General features: G+C 29.8%; 1 protein-coding gene across 11 annotated transcripts in view; it reads left to right on the forward strand.

Annotated features, from left to right (window-relative positions):
- LOC142325044 (uncharacterized) overlaps positions 1-26,211 on the forward strand; it is a 65,676-nt gene that overhangs the window by 38,274 nt on the left and 1,191 nt on the right. For 7 of the 11 annotated variants that reach the window (XM_075366323.1, XM_075366317.1, XM_075366322.1 and 4 more), the window contains 2 exons: positions 4,503-4,631; positions 9,384-11,738. In XM_075366323.1, coding sequence (XP_075222438.1) covers positions 4,503-4,631; positions 9,384-9,782 — 528 coding nt within the window. In that variant the 3' untranslated portion in view covers positions 9,783-11,738. Of the gene's footprint in view, positions 1-4,502; positions 4,632-7,842; positions 8,014-9,383; positions 11,739-17,545; positions 17,642-26,211 lie in introns of those variants that run through there. The other 4 variants (XR_012756472.1, XM_075366318.1, XM_075366325.1 and 1 more) reach the window with 4 other exon arrangements.

Here is a 26,211-nt window from a genome sequence, read left to right on the forward strand (position 1 = left end):
TCCCAAAACACCGTCAAAAGGAATTTCTTTGCTGAAGCTTGAGTTTTGAATTTTTTTGAGATTTGCAATATCTGTATTTCATTCTTTGCCTTTTTTCTTCGAGGTCGTAATGATGTATCTAACTCCCATCCCTGGTCACAATATTGAAAAGCATAATCTAGTTGCTCAATAATATGGCCTACTCACATTTGCATTGTTAGGTGATTTGCCAGTCACTTTGAAGCAAATTGTCCACCTCCTTTCGATGTTTCTTGTCAGTCACAGAAACTGGTTTTCTGCTCTGGGGTGTGTCCCCAATTGTTGCTTTACCAGCTTTACATTTGTGAAATTTCAATTCCCACCTATTAACACTACTTCTGTCAACAGTTTCAAACAACATTCCTAAAAAACAACAAAGCTAAAAACAAAACACATATGACATTAGTCTCAAACTGAAATCCACTCACTACCTGCTTGAAGGTAATTGAGTGAGTTCAGCAAGCAATTACAATAAAATAAACCAACAACAAAAACTCAGCATCTAAAAAAAAAACAGAAGAAGAACGCAGGAAAGCCCAGGCAGCATCCTAAATCCTCTCGCCAGTCCTTTCTTTTGCCAAATAGTTATGAAATTATCAACTATTATCCATTCGACCTGGTTTCACCAATTGACACGGAGATCCAACATGACCTGATAATATCAAGCCAACAGATAGTCGCCATGTGCATCAACTCATACTTGAACAAGCATACAGAACATGATGTACATCATTCAGTTGTCCGCATTGTGGAGACATTCCTGAGTCCACCAGGTTAAACCTCTGCAGCCTGTCCTGGAAAGCACAATGTCCAGAAAGATATTGGGCCATGATCTTATTCGGGTGTACCCAAGAGGCGCCCTGGAAACTAACAATATCAGCAAAGAAACCATGTGTTAACGTCCACCCTCCTCATTCCATCTGGCCTGCCACAAAGTGTTACCATGTTCAATTTCCCGAACTTTGTCAGAAGTTTACCTACCTTCTTGGCAACATGATGCTGTTCCCACTTTGATGCAATCAAGTCTATTGGTTTCACACCTGCAATCACCAAGATTGGCTCCCGTGAAATCGTGGGGTAGCCACCTGCTACCGTTAAAAGTATAAGACATTGAGCCCTCAAAAATATGTCACAGTAGCCTTTAAACTTTAGCCTATCTGTCCAAACAGGTGCCGCATGTAACATAGTTGCCTCGCAAACATCCTTATACAGGATACTCATGGTCTTAAAATTAAGACTCTAATCAGGATTGACCACACACTGAATACCTATAGTGGAGAAGGCACTGCAGACCTTCTCCATGATGAATTGAAGGTGCTTGTTGAATTCGATACTTGTGGGGCTTCAGGTGCTTGTTGAAACATCCTGAGATACTCTTGAGCCTGAACGTATTTTATGTACTGGCCTGCCATAAAATACAAATCTGCTGCCTCACTGTCAAATGGCCTTTGAGGAGCATCACAGTGGTCTTCATCTGAGAGAGGTGTCATGAACTAAGTTCATGTCACCACAGCTCGTATTCTGTAAGCCTGAGTGGCTTCAACCTCCCTCCGCAAGCATCCTTCAACCAGCAGGAGCCCATCATCAGTACAAGCCATGATGTGACACCCATTGGGCAATCTCATCCACAGAAGAGAATCAAACTCCACCACCCACAACAAGGTTCCAACATGCTGCCCTGGGGACACTCCTTGGACAGCGTCTTGCCTACCTCATGGCTGCCCTTGTGGAAGAGCACATCCTGATCACTGAAGTAACTTTGCATTACCTGCAATTTACTCGTAGTGCATTCTCTTTTTTGCAGTTGAAAAGTGTCCGAGGGCCACTACAAATTGTTAAACACACCTGAAATGTCTAGGAAAATTTCCAGGACATATTCCATTTGACAGGTTGTCACCACACTCATCACACACAGTGTGGTGTCATCAGTACCTTTTCTGGGATAAAGCCTGTACTGGTTCTATCAGTCCGTACTGGTTTTATCAGTAAGCCTCATGAGGTTAACCTCTCATTTATACAAAGGTACAGAACCTTTTCAAAGACCTTACCAGGTCGGTTATTTTGTTTTATATTCACAAAGGAATCAGTTTTATTGCACAATTCGAATGACGTTTATATGATGTAAAATGTTTTATTTAAGACTAGAAAGAATATGACCATTTTTTTCTCAGAAATGTGCTTTGTGTGTGTGTGTGACTTGTGTATTATAATTGCTATGAGGGTTATGGATTTATTTATTATTTACAAAAATAGCTTATCTTACTAGCAACATATCGATGTATTGAAACACATGATATACGGCACACAAAAAAAAAGAAATACGTAAAATACATAAATACGTCACTTTTACTTGAGGTCTATAAATATCTTTTCTGACAAATGATATCGGTAAACATGTAACACATATCGATTCGTAATGAATAAGAGTATACAGTAAACATGGTTTTATGTCAATCTGAATAGCCTTTTGAGTGGTGGGAATTTTTATAAAATGTAGTTATCTGAATCTACTTTCATTTATACTAACATATGTTTACTAATCTGTGATTTATGACATGGGTTTTTCATCATATTTTGCCCAATTTTCAACCGATTTGCTTGACAGTATTATTTTTTAAATCAGCAAACTATGTTTCATAACCACAAAGCAAAAAAAAAAAATTTGCTAATAAAAAACACGGTAGAAATGCACAAAAAAAAATTCTGCAATTAAATTATCGTAATTTTTGGTACTGTTTCAATTTTTTTTTTGTTACAGGCATAAAAAATATCCAATCATAACGGTTTTTTTAATCAAAATCTGTTAAATCTCTTTAATATACTGTAATTTTTTGAAATTTTTTTCACAAGAGGGTAGCTTAAGACTATGAAGGGAGGCAATCAGATACCAACATATTTTCGTGGAGCGCTAATCAACCGCGGATCTTTGTGATGGGAAAAGGTTAAACAACCATTTTACAATTCCCTTCTTCCAACAAACCAGGAAGCAACAGCATCTATTGAAAATACATGTGATAATTCTCACGCTTAATCCCTATCAAGTGAAGAATATATAGCAGAAATATGAAGAATATATATTATATGAAGAATAGATAACAGAAAGAGGAATAGAATGTTTTGCAGATGACTTGGTGGCCCAATTAAACTAAATGAAATGCTTGATAATTTAAATGAAGCTTGTGAAAATCAGGGTATGAGTATCACTGAAAAGAAGGCAAAATTTTTGGTATTGGGTAGAAAAGAGGAGAGGATTGAGATTAAGATAGGAAAAGGAAGTTTTACAACAGGTGAAGAAATTTCAGTACTTAGGGAGCTTTATAACTGATTACCTGACTTGCACGGTAGAAATTAAATCAAGAAGTAAGCAAGTTATCATTAAAGATGAGATTAATGAAATGTTTTATTTGAAGTGTGATGCTCTATCAAGCTGAAACACAGCCGATGAGAAAGGCAGACAGAAAATGGATTGAGCCTTTTGAAATGTGGCTGTGGCACAGATTGATATCAGGTCACAGGATTACCCACCGGGCTGTTCTAGTGGTTAACTCATCATCGCAAATCAGCTGATTTCGAAGTTGAGAGTTCTAAGATTCAAATCCTAGTAATAGTAGTAGTAGTAGTTTTATATGGATTTGAATACTAGATTGTGGATACTGGTGTTCTTTGGTGGTTTGGTTTCAATTAATCACACTTCTCAGGAGTAGTTGACCTGAGGCTGTACAAGACTACACTTCATTCACATTCATACATATCATCCTCATTCATTCTCTGAAGAAATCTCTTATGGTGGTTCCAGAGGCTAAACAGAAAAACTTCATTTGTTACATGGTCTGGCAAGACCATGTAACAAATGAAGAAGTATTAAGGAGAACTGGAGAGAACAGGAAAATGCTAAACATGATTGAATGTAGGAAAAGGAACTGGTTAGGATATTGTATAAGAAGGGAAAACAGCCTTAAACAGAGGTTAGCAGAAGATAGAACAAGGTGGAGAGCAGCAGCCTTGACAGGACCTGCTCTAATGGCAGAATACTGTGAATGAATAAGAGAACATGGTTGCAACAGATATGATTGGTAGGGAAATAAAAATTTCCCATTGCTTTATTTAATTTCCTTCATACATTCTTTGTAGATATGAGATAAGAGCTTGCTACATGTTATGTATATTGGTGGTTGGTGAAAGCATTATGCTTTTCCATATTTGAGGGTGAGATAGTTTTTTTATGTAGTAAATACTTATACTACATAAAATTTTAAATTAACTTTATTTTGACTTTATTGATTTTGTTCTTATGTTGTAGATACAAGATAATGATGTTAGAACATTAACTAAAATTTGATTAAAATAGTGATATGCTAATGTAGTTTTAACTTTTTAATAATTTTTTTTTTTCATTTAAGGAAGGTCAGTACCATTGTTTTAATAAAATTATTGTTAATTATATTAGAATATCTGTTTTAAAATATATCTTGCTGAATTTCCAGGAGCTTGTTGAGAAAATATATGTCAAAATTGAGCCACAAGATTTAATTCATGATGATTATGAAGATGATGATAATTATAATCGAATGGAGGAGGAGGCAAATGTAAATGATGGTGAAATTACAACAAAGGTAATATTTGTTGTATGATTACTATTTATGTAAGTTTCCTTTGTTTATTAGAAAAAATTGAGTAGTTAAAGGAATCATTAGTACTGTAATTTATTCATTTTTTAGCATCTCTAAATTGATGAATGATAGCTAATATCCATTTTTATCTGTAATATTTGCAGAACGATCAATAATGAAATGTGATAATTTCCTTTGTATTAAAAAGCAACATAACTAACTTAAAAGTTAGTACTTTAAGTAAAATTACCAACAATTCAGATCTCATAAATTCAGCAGCAGAAAACATCTGAAAAAAGTTGGAGGGCTTAATTGTTTCATCTTCGCCATGACTTTGTTTGTTTTATCAGACTAAAATACTGAAAAACCTCTCTTAGAAACAAGAAAATTAAAACAAGGATTCACATGTATTAGCCAATTTATATAGTCATTAAGTAGATTTTTGGCATTCAAATTACAAACTTTTTTCTTAAATAAACAGAAATACTAAACCATTCTACCATTTTACCAATTGCTTCTTTAGACATTATCTAAAATAACGCTGTAGTGTCTTTAGCAATATTATGGTCAAAACACTTCAAAAGATATTTATACAAAGTTTGGTAACTCATCCTTTTCGAACATTTACCAATGTGCTGCCATGTGATCTCAAAAAACAAATACTTTGAGCAAACTTATCAGCCATCTTACATAATGGGGTATTGTTTTCCCCAGGAGCAAATGCTATCTTTGTATCCATCATTGCAGTCTCTAATGAAGGTGGATTCAGACTTCTTTCTCACCAGTCAAATTTTCTCATGTTTGGGCTACAGTAAGCCAGACAAACAGTAGGCCTAATCTCTTCATCTAAATTTTCATCTACACATCTGTCAATAATCAGATATCAATAATTACGCCAAATCAATATTCAGCTATCAAACTATTTTTATCACATAATTTTCTCAAATTTATTATAAACTAGATTGTTATTTCAAAACTTGAGCTGCATTTCTTGTAGGAACAGGTGAACATTTTTTTGCAAAGAGTAGTTAGCACTATACATTTGTCATATCAATTGAATAGGAACACTCAATTTTGGCAGCAACCTATGGCAAAATACTAACACATTTGTCAGTGTTAATAGGAACATTTAATGTTCAACCTTTCAAATGTAATTCACATGTACCTTCTGGAGGGGAAAACTGCCCCCTCAAAACTTATTGTCTACACTCTTGCTTACAAAACGTTCGTCTAACTGTGTAAAATCTGTAAGGATCAACATTAAAAAAACTGAATTCATTTTTCATGCAACCTATTGTACTAATTTTTTAAATTTTTTATGCAAAAAAACATGTTTTACAAAAATAACCTACATTGTCATCTCTCAAAACACAAATTTCTTTAATAAATTCCAAAGAAACTTGTTTTGTCAAATCTTCAACAATATTTTTCATCTAATTTTCACTTAACACAATTTCAGGTATACTATTACAGCATATCTAAATTTCAATGAGATTGATATTGTAGTTTTGGAGATTTGTAATTTTATAAATAGGCCTATATTCAGGTGTATCATGAAATTCTCCTGGGATTTTCATAACCTATTCTACTCATAAAAATAATGGAAAAAGTTCATATAAACATATTCTAAAATGTTTCATTTTCAAGTTATGGCTAGTGAAAGATTTTGCTCAGATTTCAGTACCCCTTTGAAATGAAGTCTTACTGAAATATTTAGGATGTTAATTAAGAGGCAGAATTGAATTCTTATGGATTTTGACCTAAAATCAAATTTGTAGTTATTTGCAGTTATCTGCAGTAGTTTTTAAGAATTCTGGGGTGAAAACTAATAAATTGGAGTAAAAAATCCTGTTTTTTATGTTTGACTTACAGTAACTTTGTTAAATGAGTAATTAACATAAAAATTTTAATCAAAAATTGTAGAGAATTTATTTCTGAACAAAATGGTGTAAGATAGGTTGAATGAAACAAAGAAAAATTAGAAAAGTTCAAATTTTATTTACGTACACTAATCCAAATTGTGCCAGTTTATCATTAATGTTCAAAAATGAACTCGTCATTTTCAACAAATTTCTTGGCATGCTTCTGTACTGCTTTTATTGCTCTTTTTAGTTTTTCTGGACTGTCCTTATGTTTCTCAGTTGCATCCATAATGCGGACTACTAATTTCTTATGAGAATTTATTTTTGTTTTGTTACATTATTTTTCATCCATCTCCAGACACTAGAATCTAAAGGTGTTGGATCAGGTGATCTAGGAAGCCAGGAATTTGGATGCTGGTTACATGGCCAGGGTCATAGTGATGGATCTATGTCCCATAGTGGTTATTTATTTCATAATTAATTTAATTTAATTAATTTAATTTCAAAAGCTTTCAAAAAACAATTTGAAATGCTAAGCCACAGCTCAGCTTAATTAACTCAGCTGCAATTTCATCAAGCTTAATTTTTTAAAAATTATTATGGTTAACTGATTTGATATTATTTTTTGCAGCGCAAAACTTTCTTTTTCATTTCTCATCATAAGAAGAAATTCTAATTTATCTAAAGCCATCAATCCATTTGTAGCTCTTGCTTCCCTTCAACTCTCTCCATATTGCTGCTGCATTCAATGAATAGTCTGGTCACTTTATCCTTTGTGAATGAGAACATTTATTTCTTAGATTTTTTCATTTGGAATCTGATAAAGGAGCATAGATTTTAAATTGACTTTTAAACACAACCATAAATATTTAAATAAAGCAATAATTCCAATTAACAAGTGATAATTTTATGATTTATAAGAGAAGAGGTCAGGGTTGCAACAGACATATGATTGGGAGGGAAATAAAATTTCCTGTTATTTTTCTACTTTCCCATGTACACTCTGTGAATATGAAATAAAAGTTTGCATTATGTTATATGTATTGATGATTGGTGACAGTATTAACCTTTTGAGATTTGAAGGTGAGGAGATTTTTTATGTATTCTTTTTATTACTGAAATCGTTTTTGAATGGATAAGCAAGCTCTAACATGAACTTTACTGTCTGCTCTAATTAATAAATTTTCTTTACAGTATATTAAATATCAAAGTGTATATGGTGGAAACAAAATAATGATGATACAACATTAACTAGAAATTTTTTTGAAGTAGTGATGTGTTATAGATTTAATTTTTTAAATTTTGTTAAATTGCATAATTTGTATTAATTTATAAATTTTTTTTCACTTAAGGTAGGTCAGTACCAAAATAAGTTTGTTTTCAGGGAAATTCATTAATCAGTTTTGAGATAACTATTTTACTGAATTTCCAGGAGCTTGTTGAGAACATATATATCAAAATTGAGCCACAAGATTTAATCCATGATGATTATGATAATAAATGATGGTGTAGTTTCAACAAAGGTGATGTTTGTTGCACGATTATTATTTATATAAGCACTTTTTTCTATTAAAAAAAAAGTGGTAGTTATATGAATCATTATTATTCTTAACTAGCCATAGTTTTAGATTATTTTGGTCTACTGTAGGGGTTGTTGCCTTGGAGAAAATTACAACAGTAGCGTTGATTTATGTGTAATACCTTTACATTATTCAAGGTAACTGAGATGTGTTAAAAGAAAACAGTTGAAAGAAGTACAGTTCTTAGGTTTATTAGTATTTAATAAAATTGTCAGTGATAACCTAGGTTAGACAATTGTTAATGTTGTAAAAACAAAAGAAAGGGTGGAAAAATTTTTAAAATAAATTTTTACAATGTATTTCAATAAAATTGTATATAATGAAAAAATGTAACACTTAATACATTTTGCAAACACAATCTTAAAATAAAATTTTTTTATTTAACAGTGGTAAGCTCTTGAATAAATTTACTGAAAATGTTGAAATAAATGTTTTCCATAGGAGTATGGCTAAAGTTTTACATTGTTTTTATTTATTATTTTAAAAAAACTAAAATTTTTGAAATTTATAGATTTTCTTAAGTTGATTTCAGTCTTGTATAAAAATCTGAACTCTCAAAGATGTAAAATAAAATATTTTATTTCATTTATTCTCAGTAATTATTCTGGGATTCCTTAGAAAACTAACCTTTACATCCTTATATTTGTTCAATGTTTATTGGTAATGTTATTATATTTAATTAATTTTTTATTGTTTTCAGATAATTTGAAAAAAAAATTGTTTAAAAGTATTTGATATTTTTTATTTCTATTATAAAAAAAAATAATATTTTCTTAAAGAATAAATAATTATGGAAAGAATCTTACTTAAACTGATAGCATGAAAAGCTATCAGTTATCCTTGTAAGATTGATAGTACAAAAATGGCCAAGAGAATGCATTTCTGTTTAATATTAAACTTCAAATTAAAAATAAAATAATTGTTTTTAAATGCCCTTTAAATTGATATTTTCTAAATATGGAGGCACTATAGTGTTGGCAATATAAACTGGCCTCTGTGGCGTGAGTGGGGTAGCGTCTCTGCCTTTCATCTGGATGTCTTGGGTTTGAATCCCAGTCAGGCATGGCATTTTCACACGCTACAAATCATCCATCTCATTCTCTGAAGCAATACCTAACAGTAGTCCTGGAGGGAAAAAGTATAGTGTTGGAAGCAAGGTATAAAATAACTGAAGAATTCTCCATTATATAATATGAGTAATTTATGAAATTAGATGTTATTAAATTCTATTGTAGTTCATCATATTTTTTTGTAATCTTTTTATCAAATTATAATAATTATGGTATTGATTGAGATTTTTTTTTAATTTACAGAGTGATTTAAATACCAATGATGATATCAAAAAACATAATACCATTAGAAATAAGAAGAAATATACATGTACAGTTTGTAGTAAATCATTAACTCGACCATATGATCTGAAAAGGCATATGAAAATACATACTGGACTTAAACCGTACAGTTGTGATATATGTGGTAAGGTGTTTGCTGAAGGAAGCAGTCTACATAAGCACATGAGAGTTCACACTGGAGAAAAACCATATAAGTGTAAATATTGTTTCATTAGGTTTAAACAGTCAGGACATTTACAGGATCATTTATTAAGACACACCGGTGAAAAACCACATTCATGCAGTTTATGTGATAAATCATTTAGAGTAAAAAAATCATTAAAATATCATGTTAGATTACATCACATTACTGATGACTGAGATGAACGTCAGTTTGTTTAAAAAAAATTATTTTATAGAATTTTATTAGAAAAAGGTAATTCAATCTCATACACTTGTGTATGAGATTCAACCATGTGTTGCATATTTAATTTGAGGAGCCTTAATAGAGATCATATAAGCATTTAAGTTCTTGTTAATGTCTGTTGGAAAACAAAGAATTTTGTAATAATTTAACTTCATTGATGATATTAGGATTAGTAAGAATGATTTAGATTGAATTGGCTGAATTTATGTTAAGCTTAGCGATTGTGATGGTAAACATTGATGGTTTTATTTTTTATTTATACTTGAGCAATAAGTTCCAATAAGCATATAATAAATTCAATTTGTTTCTAAGTTTTAACTTTTTAGTTGCTGGGGATTATTGAAAATAAAAGTAAAATCAAAATATTGATTTGTATTGTTATTTACATGTTAGCTATAGGTTATTTGGTCTCTTTGTTTATAAATAAAAAAGTTACCTGACATATGTCATGCCTAATTTAGTTAAATTGTCATTGGACTTTGTTACTGAATGTGTAATTTAAATATTCATTTTAATAGTGTTTATTTATCAGTACTTTTTCTTCGTTAAAATAATAACTTGCATTAAAAATATTGATAAAAATTATATTCATTGGTAAAAATATCATGATTTAATTAAATAAATCTGATAAAACTTGTTACCTTCAAAATTTAAAATTTTTGTTTATGTTAATGTTTTCATTTTAAGTATTTATCATTAATATTTAAAACATTATTAATGCTTTATTTATTTACTTTTTAAGTAATTAGGCTTGGTTAGATAACTGGTTGTCAGAGATGAATTTTATAGATTGTTAAAATAAAACCCTAAACAAAATTGAAATTCAAAACTTTGTATAAAAGGCAGATACTATCACCATCCAGATTGGTAGAGTAGTGTTTTTACAATCATTACTTCTCTAATAATTATAATTTTCTGTTGCACACCATTTATACTAAGTTATAAGCAGGGGCAGATTAGATTGGAAAAAAACTTGTACAGAAAATGAAGGTAGTTAAGGAATAAATAAATGTTTTAGTACAAAATGAAGTCAATCGTTTGTTTATTCAGAGAAATAATTGCAATACTTAATTAACACTATAAATTCTTCTTAGTTGCAGTGACCTCTTAATAAAAAAGAAAAAATAGATATGTTAAACTTCTCATAATCATTGAAAGTATATTTTAGTAGCTCAGATATATCTTTTTATGTATTAATTGTTCTGTTTTTTGTATTTTAACTACCATGCATAAATTATTATCTTAATGTCATATTGATGATGATTAAGAAGATAAAATATTTCAATTCCTTACTTCCTGTCGAATTTATCTCGTTATTGATGCCTAGTCTCATGAACTGACAGGAGTAAAAAGGTTACTTAACTTTTTCCCAATAGAGTAAGTGGATTTCACCTTTGTACAGCTTCTTGTAGTCTCAACCATAACCCTTCACTCAATAGTGAATTACATATATGACGTATGGGTAAGTATGGATCGAATATTATACTACATGTCAAATCCTAGAAGTTCATATTGAAATGCAGCCTAATAAACTGTATAAAATGACCAATTCATGTATAAAATTCACTGTATAAAATGGCCTTTAAAGTTTTGGCAATCATTTAGGTGAGTCTGAGAAGAAATCAAATTCGAATTATTTTATTTATACTTTGATTTTTCATGTAAAATCCTGAAAACTGTATTTTTTCATAAATTCATTACTTGGAAGATTATAATCTGTCTAAAAAATATACATAAGACATTGGCAGTCGGTTAAACCAGCAGTATGCACATAACAAAATTTAAATAAATTTGTTTATCTTCATTTATTTATTTTTTATTTCTTATTACTGTTCTAATAATTTTTGTAAAAAGTTGTTTATTATTATTTTTTTAAATAGTTATAAAAAAATAAACCAATATAGAATCTATTTTTTTTTTGTAGTTTATATTTAAAGATATTTATTGTGTTAGCAATTCTGGCTGTGAGCATAAGTGGAAGTAGTTAAGGATTAGGTACTGCTGTAAACAAATTTTGATTATTGATCATTAATGGATACAGAAACCCCCTTTTCCAAACTTTTCTTTAAAAATAAGTACATTAATTCATTCTTCTTTAAAATTTTCTTATTTTACTATAACATTGTTCATATTTACTTTCAAGGCAAAAAATTCCCAAAACTGATCCAACATCTTATTTAGATCATTTAAATCTATTTAAATGATTGAATGTAACTAACATGTAAAGAAAAAAAAATTAAAGATTAATTAAAATTATAATTATATTATGTACTATTAACTTGCATATTAAAAACATTTGTAAAAATTCTGTTACATCATGAGGAAAAGTCAGTACACATTTTACAATATAACAAATTTATTATCACATTAATTGACATAACTTATTAATAATTATTTTTTATGATAATAAAAATAAATTCTTTGAAATTCTCAGTGGAACTAACTGAAAATAAATAAAGTTTTGTTTTTGGTGAATGCAACTCCTATGTTATTTTAGTTATTCTACTTAATATGCGAGTCGTTTAGTAATCAAAGACCCAAATTGCTCTGGAGCTAAAACTGTTTATTAAATCAATGTATATTCTTTTCATTTTTCAGTATAATGTCCAGCAACAATAAAATTTATCCCATCTCTGATTCAGCTGATTTATGTGTGCTGCAAAGAATTTTTATTTTGATACCTGAGCCAATTTAGCATATTTTTTTTTGACATCATCATTGCCATTAAACTTCTTACCGTGTAGTGTCTCATTGAGTGGACCAAACAAGTAGAAATTTGATGAGACCAAGTAAGGTTGTATGGGGGGGGGGGGTCTTGAGGTTAATACTTTCCATTTCCCATAGCAATTTGTCAATATACCTTGAGTTAGTTGAGCTGTGTGAGGCTGCGATTTATCATGAAGCAGAATGATGCCTTTGCGCTGAGATTCAGGTCATTTTTTGAATACTGCTGGCTTTACTTTGTGGGTAAACACATCACAGAAGTGTGCACTATTTATTTTTCACTGATCTAGAGAATTAACAAAAACTGGGCCTTTTACATTCCAAAAGTTGTCACCATGAATTTTCCCCCAGAAAATTCCTGGATTTGGAATTTTTCCTGATTGGTGAACTCATGTGGTTCCACCCCATGCTCTGTCCTTTCGATTCTGGTTGATAAAGAATCCATATCTCATCACAGGTTAAAATATTGTACAAAAAAACATCATCTGCCTGTTAATACTGTTGTTTCAGTTCTGTGCATCTGCAAAGTCTTGTCTTCTTATAGTGATCTGTCAGTTTTCTTGGAACTCATCTTGTGCTCATTTTATGGTACTTGAGCTTGTTGATGATAATTTTTTAGGAATTGTACAAACAGTTATTTGTCAGTTTTTTAGCTATAATATCAACTGTGTTCTGTCTTCCATGGATTAGAGAATCTATGCGAGTTTAAAGTGGTGGAGTTGAGTTCTGTGGTTTGTACAGTTTTATCCGTGTTGTTTGATTGTAAAAGAGTAAATAATCCAATGATTATTGGATTACAATCAAACAACACTTTTCACATTCGAAAAGCAAAAAAATTATGGATCACTGCACTTGTTCAAATAATATACAAACTTTAAGAGGACTGTCTTGATAAAGAGAGATTTTAAGGTAATAAAGAACACAACTTTACTCAGAACTTTTCAAAAGTCATCACTGGATTACAAGCTTACTGTTCTGAAAGTATCAACCATCTTACCTACTGTTTTTCCTTAGCTATTTGAGTCTTAATTTTTGAATGACCCCCATAGTTACACTAAGTAATAATCGGTTTTTAATGTAATTAAAGTTGTTTTAAGAAAGAATTAAAAAAGTAGTAATAACAATATTTTTTTCTAAATAAAAGTGTAAAAAATATGTATAGCTGAATTTACATTTCTTGAGCTCATCTCATTCTACACATTGAATTTGTATACTACTAGTCAAGATTGTAAATTCCTGAGAAAACCGTACTTGATCTTTATATAGAAGATCATTCTGCGTGACTCAAGATTTATATGAAAAATATATCTAGTTTTTTTATATATATATATAGTTTTTTAAAACACAGCTGGTAAATGTATTTCTAAGGAGAAACATTTTATCTACTTAATAGTGATTAGTGCCCTAAAGGACAACTGCTAGGTTTATTATTACTATAATTTGCTTGATGTATAAAATAACTGGAATCCAGTTTGCCCTATACCATGAATGATTTTTATGATATGTTTGATGTATGAAAAATGACATATTACAAATTAAACTTTGTTGGACCTTAAAAATTTTGTAGATTTTCCTCTAATTTGTAAATTTCTTAAATTCTGAGGAATTCATTTCTAAAAAAAATTCAAATTGATAACAGGTATCTCAGGTGTATGTCATTAGTCCATCAATCATTTTAAGTAGTTACCATTCAAATATTACTATATAATATTACATTAAAATTAAGATTACCTTTTTAAATTACTGTTAAGGAAATTACTAATTACTTTCATTTACCTGGTTTGATTACAACACTAATGTTGATATTTTATTCAGTGTAGAAATCTAAAAGAAAAAATAAGTCGTATGTCATGCTGCTACTTGTGCTAGTATCCCAATGTAACACTGAGAATTTGTTATACTTAAGCGGACGAATAAGGATGATATGTATGAATGTAAATGAAGTATAGTCTTGTACAGTCTCAGATCGACCATTCCTGAGATGTGTGGTTATTTGAAACCCAACCACCTAAGAACATCGGTATCCACAATCTAGTATTCAAATTCGTATAAAATTAACTGTCTACTAGGATTCTGAGAAATTTTCAAATGATTCTCTTTATTAATTTCAGTCAGTTGATGTTGAAACCCTGATCAAAGCCAGTATCACTGTGGGTTGTCGACCCTTTCCCTTCCCACCACTTCTCATTACTTTAGAGGATGCATGTCATAAGAATTAGTTCGAAAGCTGGCTTGGTTACATTCGTGACAAAGTTTGCATTCTCTAGTGGTTGCCAGAGCAACTATTTTTGTATTGGTGCTCATTGAGGTGACAACTATTTTATACTAGTGAAAATATTCAAGGACTCTTATTTCTAGTTGGGGGATATGATTGTATCACATTGGAGCTCCTCATCCGAGCGCTTCCAGTGGTTCTTAGTCATCTAACTAGAATATATAATAGGTTGCTTTTTGCTGGCCACTTTCCAGTGTGTTGGAAGTGTGGAGACTTGGTGTTGTTGTTCAAAGGTGGCGACAAAGATCCTACTGTTAGTTCTTCTTACTGTCCACTAATGCTCTTGCCCATGATTTGCAAGGTTTTTGAGGTGTCCTATATTTGTGTATTAATGTTAGATTGGTCACTGATCATTTGCTAATGGACAACCAGTATAGTTTCTGACCGGGCAAGAGCACTGAGGATGCCATACTAAAGGTGATGGATATAGCTTCCTCCAGTCCATGTAAATATGTATTAGGGATTTTTCTGGACATCTAACAGGCCCTCTGCCCTGTTTCAGATGCAGTAGCGTAAGTGTACGCAAAATGAACTAGAAGTGCTCTGAAGTTATTTCACTCATCAGACCATTTTCACTCATTCCAATCCTGCGCAGACTGGAATGTGGTTGTGTTCCCCTTGTTAGGTGACCTAAACTGGTCGACTTATTTGGGTGTAGGTCTGAATTTCTGTTTTGATTGGTATGAGTGTAGCACTGATTTAAATAAAACTTGTTCATTTTCTGAGGCATTCACAGTCATGAACAGTTGTCAAATCTGCACTAGGCGCGGGGTCTGTGCTTCTGCGATTTCGGTTAGCTGAGGGAATCATGTTAGGTTGGATGTGAAGATGTCCATTTGAGACCTCTGTGAAGGCAAAATTTAATATGTATTTACTGATGCAAATGTCTGCCCAGGCTTTTACATCAGTGGCATCCTGACCGAGGCCTGGCTGATGACTGTGAGATGTAATCAGTTAGAGGGTCTAAAGATGACCTCTGGTGAAGCCTCCTCATGGCTTGGAAAGGGAGGGTGGAGTGGCGACCGGTAACTTCACAGGGTGGGTGTCTTCCCCCTACAGGGTTGAGCTGGAGGGAAAGTAGAGAGCAAAACTAGCAGCTAAGGTACCTACTGAATTAATCAAAGTATCCTATTTCTGATAAAATGTAATGTAAATTCATTACATCTTCTGTTGCAATCTGTAGGTGAGCAATATATAAAGTTCAGAAACTTCTTTCTTATAGTATAAATGCAATTTTGTCTTGTAATATTTATGTTCCAAAAATATATCTGTAATGTAGTTTATGAATCCACTACTTTTCAAACATCTGTTTTTAATAAATGTAAGTAACTTTTTTGTGCATTTTAGTTTGCTGTTAATAACTTTCATTCATGCATTCCCATATATTCAAACTAAGGCTATAATTTTAACTGTATTTAATTATTTGAATTTTTATAAAATTGTGTATAATTAACGTAAGGCAATAGAGTAAAATTGAGGTAATTTGGATTACATAAATCTGGAATTTGTGTATTGCATTTTGAATTTTCAGCAGGTCATGAAATTCTTTTATTCTTATGAAAATCACAAGTTTTTCTCTAATTACTTTTAGTGGTAGGCTTGCAAATATATCTCTCTGCTAAGATAGTTCATGTTTGGACTTCATGGGCTGAAAGCATAAAGTTTGCAATCTTAAAATGTTTTTCATTTAGTAATGATGGTCATCTATATTTTGAAAATATATTTTTTAGCCGATTTCATTACATTTCCATGTAAGATGCATAGTCTATTTGTTGAATGAATGATATTTTATGTAATTCATAATTTTTATTAAACATCTCACTGGCCAAGAAAATTATTTTGATGTTATAATGGTTAGTAAATTGTTTAGGTAGAAAAAAATGAAAAAATCATAACTGCCTTTAATTCAATAGCTAATAATCGATTATTTAATTTGGCCTAATCTTAAAACAAATTTTTCAGTTCTAGAAATAATAGTTCTTTAGTAATCCTAAGTAAGTAAGTTAGTAATCCTAAGTATAAAAAATGTTTGTTTATTATTACTAATTATTTATATTTATTATTTTTTACAAAGTTTACAATTTTTCCATTTCTTGTTACTGGACGTTTTTGGGGATTTGTATTAAACAGGACTTCATTTTAAATGTGTTAACTGAGAACCACAATGATGTATAAAATGTTTATAACTTAATTCATTCATACTACAGTTGTCTATATATAGAGATTATGGAACCATTTTTACATCCATGTTTAATGTGTTTTTACAAAAATATGGATGTGTGGAATGGGATGCATTCTACATACCAACATTTTTGCCAATTCTGTGTGGGATCAAATGATATTATCACTGCTTTGAATTATCAATCCAAAGGTAATTGGATTCAGCATTGATTAACTCTAGTAATCTATGTGATCTAGGTTATTAAACAAGTATTATTGACATTTATAATTATTATTTTTATTTTCAAACTGCTTATCTCAGGAATCAAGTGTTTTCAAAACTATCCAGATGTAAGCCGATTGATAGAATTTATTACCTTTCTCAGCATCATTCCTGCTTTTGGTTTCAATATTTTAGAGATGTACAGAATTTAACCTCTGTTGAAGTAAGTAATTAATTTTGTTGAAGTATCTCTGTTTAACCTCTAGTTTGAATTTAAGGTGTGTTTTATGCTATTTTATTATTTTTTTCATTTTACCTTTTTTTTTATTCTACAGTAAAAAAGAAGAGTAACGAGACAGAAAATAGTGGAACAAGATTTATATATGACGTCAACTTGCATACCCCACAGGATCCAAAGAAAACATAGAAATGTAATATTAAAAGTTTTTTTTTTGTGTTATGTTATAATTATTTGTCAAGGTTTGATCTCATTGTTTAGGTCATAGTGTTTGTGTGTGCTTGGATGTATAGATGTGATGCAGTTAAAAAAAATATTTATAGTTATAATTAATTATCCTGTTTACAACAATATAATATATATATATTATATTATTATATAAAAATGTGTGTGTGTGCATGCATGTGCCTGCATATGTGTGTGCATGCATGCCTGCATGTGCCTGCATATGTGTGTGCATGCATGCACGCATGTGCCTGCATATGTGTGTGCATGCATGCACGCATGTGCCTGCATATGTGTGTGCATGCATGCACGCATGTGCCTGCATATGTGTGTGCATGCATGCACGCATGTGCCTGCATATGTGTGTGCATGCATGCACGCATGTGCCTGCATATGTGTGTGCATGCATGCACGCATGTGCCTGCATATGTGTGTGCATGCATGCACACATGTGCCTGCATATGTGTGTGCATGTGGGTGTACTGTGTTATTACTATTTTCTTTTCATGTCATTTAAAAGTTTTTGTAATTTAAGATGGCATGTAGCATTGTAGTGTGAGGTGTACCCTAATTCTCAGCTGTAATATCCAGTTAATCAAATTTTTGTCAGTACACTTTTCCCATTGTCTAATACTCATCACTTAACAAAATTATATTTAAATTATTTTATTCTGTAAATGGATTTGAATTTAAGCAATTTACAGAGATTGATACTAATGTGTTTCATTATGCTTTTCTATGATCATTGTCTACCCTTATAGTATTTACTATAGCCAAAGCAGTTTACTTCATACAGGAGAAGCTGAAATGTAATAGGAGAACAAAATTTTGCGCAAAGTGACAGTGCTGCCATCCTGAAATTTCATTCCCCTATTACTAGCATTACTTGTTGGCCTACACCTTCTCATTTTCTGCACTTCGTCATCGTTGTGAAGCAAGTATGCCAGCTATGTCATTGCATTTAAAAACAAGTGATTAAATTATTTTTAACAGAGGAAAAGTGAACGCTAGTGACTTACATTTTCGTCTAAAAGATGTTTTTGGTGTTGAAATTATTGATCAATGTTCTCTGAGTAAGTGGAAAAAGGATTTTTTTGCATTTGAAGCTGGTAAAGTGAATATTGATGATGAACCTCATAGCAGTAGACCAGTTTCTATGTCTTATGGAAACATCAAAAAATGGTGGGTGAATTGATTCAAAGTTACCATTGAGTCATACTACATTGTATTGCCCCCCCCCCCCAAATAGGTTTATCAAAATAATGAATAGGTCACATTTATTGAATAACACATGTCTGGATTAATTTAAAATCTGTCATGGTGGATGCCACATAAAAGAACAAATGACAATGAAAGATACATTGTGATCTACTTCTAAAAGGTTATTGTGACAAGGAAGCTGTCATCCTTTTCAATATTCTGTTAGAGACGAAACTCTGATGCAGCATACGGCCCAAAAGAAAAACAACAAAGTATGGGACATCAGCACTAGATTTGCCACAATCAAAAGAATTTAAAACACAAACCTCTGCAAAAAAAAATTCTCTTGATAGTGTTCTAAGATTCTAAACACATATTTAAGACTGACTGTGTGAAAGCTAGATGGACTATATACATAGAAACATTAAAAACACCTCAGGAGACATGCGTGTCATGTTTGACAATTTACAGAATTGATAATTCTTCATCGTGATAATGTTCAGCTGTATACTACGCTTGCAAGGTGAAATTTGAACCTATTCCTTATAGAAATTTCACACTCTTAATGAAGTTGAAATTTGAACCTACTTCCACCCTCTATATAACCAGATTTGGCACCTTACAATTTTCACTTCTATCTGTTATTAAAGAGGAATATTAAGGTATTCATTTTACCATGGATGATGAACTGAACATAGTGAGGCTGTGGAACAAGAAAGACTGACAATATTCTTCAATGATAGAATGAAAAACTGGTTCCCCATTGGGATAAATATGTAGCTATAAATGGTGACTCTGTGTAAAAATAAATTAAGTAGCAAATAAAATGTATTTTTATGACACATTTGTTTCATTTGACGATTGTTTTTCATTTGCGAGGTATGAACTACTGCATTACATTTCAACTACCCCTTTATACTTTGTTTCTATATTTGTCTTGTGTGTTTTGTTAGTTTTTTGTACAATCTTTTATATTTTTATGGTGTTTTAATGCAATGCAGTATTTATGTTATTGTAAATGTTGGCAATTTCATATGATTGCTGGTTTTTTTATGGCAACATTGTGCATATTATGTAATTTTTGTCAAATGTGGTTAAATAGCCACTAATAATTAATGGAAAATCACCGCATTTATAAACGTATTAACTACCACATGAAAATTTTACACGTAAATCTTAAAACTAAACCCCAACGTGTTTCAAGTAATAATCTGTCATTTATGTTACTATTGTTACTACTCTGAAGTTTGAAATTTGTAACTTCAATTAAAACATTTACAGACATTTAAAAAATCTACTTGTTAGTTTTTCTCTCGTAAAAAGTCATTAATTACACTTTTGTGACACTTCACAGGTAAATAAAATAAAATAAAGCTTTTGAATGAAGCAGAATAATTCAATTGTTTTAAACAGTAGTGAACTAATTTAAATATTTATTTAAAGTAAAAGCGATTGCATAATTCATTTTTGTTATACTATTCTTTCATGTTTATTTACTTTATCATTACAGGCATTGGGCAATTATATGTTTTTTTATGATAATGAGATTATTGTGATAAAGTTTGTTGATATGAATGTGATTGAGGAAAATAAACATAGTTATTAATTTACACTTGTACACAATTAAAGAAACTAAAATTGATTTGATATTCCGAATAAAAGGTTAAATCTGCTACATATATGTTTTAATAACACATATATTCCCCCTCAGACCAAATTTGATGGCATTTTGATATAGAAAAATTATAATATTCTTTATTTTTAAAACATTATTTATTGCAAAAAAAAAAGAATTGAATAACAATATAATATTTTAATATCTATATCAATATTATATATTGACATTCATTTAAATTTTTTTTTTTTAACATTACATAATACACAATAACAATAAATTAAAAGTAATTTGTACAATGTAACAAAATGTTAATACATTTAAAATTATTTACTACTTATTTATTAGTTGTTGATCGTAGCTTTTAAAACTACATTCTAATAAAATATTTTTATACACACATATGCAAATATTACAATGCTGATTATACAGAAAAAGCATAATTCCAGTCTCAGTATAATAATATATTTAATGAAATTTAATCAAGAAAAAGGAAGTATGATGCATAAATCAGTAACCCTGCTGAACGTTAACTCAACTTCTGTCATAAGAATAGAAGTTTAAGAATAGGAAAATGAATGGTCATTATAGTTAAACAATCAATGAGCTTTATGAAGATATGTGGGCTCCATTTCAGAAAGTTTATTTTCTCAAAAATATTTTACAAAAAAATAGCTTAGAATTATCCAATTTTCATTTGAAGATAATGACTGTAAACAATTACTGTGAATAATTTCATCAAAGATTTCTTTGGAACTAGGGACATTTAAGGCAGCAAAAGAAGTGAAAGGCCCAAAACAATGACATCAACATTTGTAGAAGATTTTAAAGAACATTTATTGTGATTGCCACATAAAACACTTTGGCAGTTGCTCTAGGCACCAAAGTTATATCACATATTTCTATCCAATGAGCAACTAATGTTTGAGCATATAAAGTTAGAGTTATGCTAGAATTAAAGTTGTTAATTAGACAAGTGGAAAGTAACATATGCTGTTGTCATTAGTTTAGATAATTCACCTAGGTTCAATCATGGTTTCAGTTAAAAGGTTTTGTAAGTTTCCACTAAGCACTAACATGTGTTCCAGAAAATCCATACATGTTGCATTAGATTTTTCTCGATGTACATAAGTGAAATGATGTATAATTTCATAATGCAAAATCATTGGATCTATATTTCCTTTGGAACATCATATATCTGTTGCATACATATACAGACACTTTGCTGCAGTTTGTGAGACATCTGAATAAAGTGAATAATTTTGCTGCAATTCTCAGTGTTAATTTACCACACATTAAATTAAATAGTGATGTTTCAAAACCGCATAATGTCACACTTACTTTTCTCCTAACTTTGCACAACCTGATTTTTCTTATAGAGAAAAGTATGTGAAAGCTATAGATATCAAGAGCAATCCTTATATTCTTGATTGTTTCTAGTATAATATTAATAATCATTAATAAAAACCACTAGTGCGATAGTTATTTATGTGTCCCAAACCATGATTGTGTCGACAGATGAAATTATATCTTCAAGAAAATTCCAGACACTACCAGAATTGATGAGGTGAAAAGTTTCTAATCAATACTTATTCAAATATATTACTTAAATAATTCAAATGAAATTAACAATAATAATCTTTATAATGTCTACCAAAATGAAAGTTTTTACTACCTGAGACTGAGAATTTTTATTACACTCTTATATAATACAATTAAATAAAATATTTATGTCAGGAAGAACAATCTATTATTTTTTAATATATTTCAATTCTATTATTCATTAAGCTGCAAATTTCAATGGTTTGTACTTTATAATCTTACTTATTGGAATAAAAAGTAATTAATTCATAAATTATTTAATATATTGACATTTAGAGCCTATAATTTAAGCTTGCTGTAAAGTTGTAAAATAGTTGAACAGAAATATATAAGTATATCGGATATTTATAATAAGTATATCGGATATTTATAATAAGTATATCAGATGTTTATAATAAGTAATTTGCATGTTACATGATAAAAAAAAAAAATCAATTTGAAGATTCCAAGTTCAAATCTTGCTCCAGCATGGCATTTTCATGAGCTATAAATTTAATTTCTCATCTTACTAATAAATAAATGAAGAATTTCTATCTGGGCATTAGTTTGTTTTTTCAAACATGAGTAAATAAATAAGGTGAGGAAAGTATTATATATATTGTTTTTACTTTTATTAAATGTAATTTCATTACATAATAATTAAAAGCGAAGTCATTAGTAATGAAAATGTAGTAAAGTTATTGTCTGTTGCCTTGTTTTATTTTCTCTGAGCAGTTAATGGAAAAAATGAAAATACCCAAATTGGATTATTAAATTTTTTTCAAGAGAATCTTGAATACTGAAAGTCATGTTATGTTCTTAATTTCATGATCTTAACTTAATCTAGTAAGATATGAATGTATTGATAAACAAGAAATTAAAATTTAGTATTGGAACCCAGATTATCCACATCGATATGTTTATATAGAGTTTTAGAAATTGATTAAACAAACACAAATTAACTATCATTAACCTATCAGAAGTCATATGTTCAAACTCGGATAGCTATTGTAATTACAACCAATGAACATTGATAAAAAGCAGCACTGAGTCTTCAGAACTGAAATAAAGTCAAACTCCTTTAGAAATTAGATGTACTGCAATTATTGTGTATGTACACAATTATTAGTTAATTGCTTTATCTTAATATATTTCAAATTATTTGAAACATTTTTATATACAAAATGAGACTTCTGCATTGCCATTTTAAGGAAGGATTACATGAAAAAATTAATCAGAAATCATTCATTATATGTAATGATTTTTAAGTTTAACATTTTTTTAAGTTTCATCCTACAATGAGCAGACTTTGATTGTAATATACTTGATGGTCTGATTCTTATACGGTGGCTCAATGAACTTATGAATTTATGTTTTCATAATTTGAACTCTTCACAGTCCCATCACCTGAAATTATTATGACTGAATGGTTATTTTATGAGTGCTGTTATTTTACTACTGATTCACTGAAAATAAATAATTACTCTGTAATAATGGTTAAACTAGTATTACTTCATATTTATTTGCAAGTAAAATATATATGTCAAAGTAATATTGTTTTTATGGACCCCAAAGACAGTATTATTAAGAATTTCCACCATTTTAATTCATTGTTTCCACATCAGCTAAGTGGATAAATTTAGACCACTTGTTTATTCAGACTTGATTTAATAATGAGTAGATTAACTGTAACTAGTTGGTGGCTAAAATGTACAAGGTAAACTGACAGTCCATTCAATAAAAATACAAATTCAAGTTGCTAATACTTTATATATTGGTAGTATATTACTAAATATTAAATACAGTTTTTAAACAACAAAGACGTTTGTGAATTCACTGTTTATTCATAATTCATAAGTGATAGGTATTTAATTTTAGTGCTGTATCATAGGTGAAACTTGCTTGTAGATAATGTACTTATCAATTAAAATAAATTTTAATAACTTGTATTAAAAAAAATAAAGAAATAAAAAACTGATTATAAATGTGTCAGCTGCATTATAAATTAAATGAAGAAAATTATTGTGTAATAAAAAAGAGCCAGACAGAATTGGTCCCAGTGTAGCTTGTTCCTTGTAGTTTAGCTCTGTTCCTTGTAAGCTGCATAAAAATTTTGAAGTATTATTTGCCATCTAAAAAAAGATGTATGTTTTCAAATGTGTCAGAGTAAGCAGTTTTGATAATAATGAACTATGCGTATTGTTAACCTAGTAGTGTTGGTGGATGTCATGGCATCAACCTGTTAATTATTCTGAACTTCGCACTGATAACCCTTATACCTAATCATATTAGTGTTTTCAAAATTGCACTACTGATATGAGGAATGAAATAGCACTACACAGTTAGTAACCAATCATTTATATATATGCATTATTTATTGAGTAACAACAGACTTATGCCCACTTATAGTTACTGATGGATGCTAATAATGAATTATTATTGTAGCATGCAACAAATGCCATGCCTAACTAGGATTCGAACTTGGGAACTCCAGATGAAAGCCCAAGATGCTACCACTCTGCCAAGGAGATCAGCAGAGTAACAGATAACTAGAGTGGCATATTATTTGAGTTGTTCATAGTAAATTATTTATTTTATATTTTTTTTGTAAGTCGTATATATTTAGTATACATGACTTATAATTTTTTTGAAATAGAACTGAATGCAGTTTGATGTTATAAAGTAATGAGATCCCAATTTATTTTTCTTTAAAAATTTAGTAGGTGATGAATCTGAAGACATTATTTAAATTTATTAATTTTTTTTTTGTAGGGTACTTAATTAAAACCAAACAACTTTGTAAAAATAGAAAACCTTCACAAACAGCATCTGAGATCAAGAATTGTTTATGAAAAAAGGAAGGAGTTAATGTAGTTGCATGTTATTAAATAAGGGTGTCATTAAACCTAGAATTTGAGACATAACTTGTCTAATCACAAAGTGAATACTTTACTAAAATATTAAATATAATTTAGTTTTTTACTAGTTAATTAAGATCATTTTTTTGGTGTTGATTCTGTTGTTCATCTTTGAATTTTCTCCTTTTGGTGGTCCTAAATATTGTACATTTTTCAATCTTCCCAACTACTGAATTAGTTCAGAACTAATTATAGTTTCAAATTATTTTTGGAAGACCTTTATCTTTTTATAAAATAAATTTACACAAATAATGTAAATAAAATATTTTAATCAATATCTTTAAAAGGTAAACTATTTATTTTCTCAAAATTGGGAACAAAAGCTGATTAAATAAACTGGGTTATTTACTATTTACTATATATTGTTTAACTTTAAATAGAATATTTATATAATTTTTTCTAATTCTACTTTTATCAATATGATATTAATTTAGCATAATTTAATACAATTAATTATTAACTTATGTAACTATTTATTTATGTAATAGTTTTGATCATCGATGTTTGATTTGATATGTAAAATGGGCATTACACCATGACAAATAAAATATGTTAGTTAACAACATATACTAAATTAATAGTAATAAATCTTAATGATTAACTCATAAAAAAGAAACTTACACTTACATCTAATGTAATGTATATATGTACACATTTATTAATTAATCCAAGCACATAACATATATTCATGCACACACACACACACACACACACACACACACACACACACACACACACACACACACGCATACAAACATTTCTCAGATACATGTAGTCCTCTTATGAAATAAATACTTGATTACTATTTGCCATACTGGAAAGTTATTAGTGATTTTTCTAATAAATCTTCTCTTTTCTAACAAATGTTTATTTTGTATTTTACTATCTGATCACCATATAAATAAGTACTAGAAAAAGAAAAACAGGTGTCTTATTCAGTTTTTTTCAGTCTTTGTGACTGTATCAGTGTGTTATTGGTATTTTAACTGTTCTAAAAAATAAAGTAATGGAGAACTGATTTTTAATTTGTTTAAATCCAATTTTTTTTAATTTTAAACATTATGCAATGTATAAACATTGCATAATGTATAAATCAATGTATAAATGTATAAATGTATAAAATGTATAAATGTATAATGTATAAATGATGTATAAATCATATTAAACAAAATAATTTTTTAGGTATATTTCAAATCACAAGCATTCTTTGAATAAGTTTAGATG

This window comes from Lycorma delicatula, chromosome 5 (genome assembly GCF_047948215.1).
Source record: "Lycorma delicatula isolate Av1 chromosome 5, ASM4794821v1, whole genome shotgun sequence".
In the NCBI taxonomy this organism is placed as follows: Eukaryota; Metazoa; Arthropoda; class Insecta; order Hemiptera; family Fulgoridae; genus Lycorma; species Lycorma delicatula.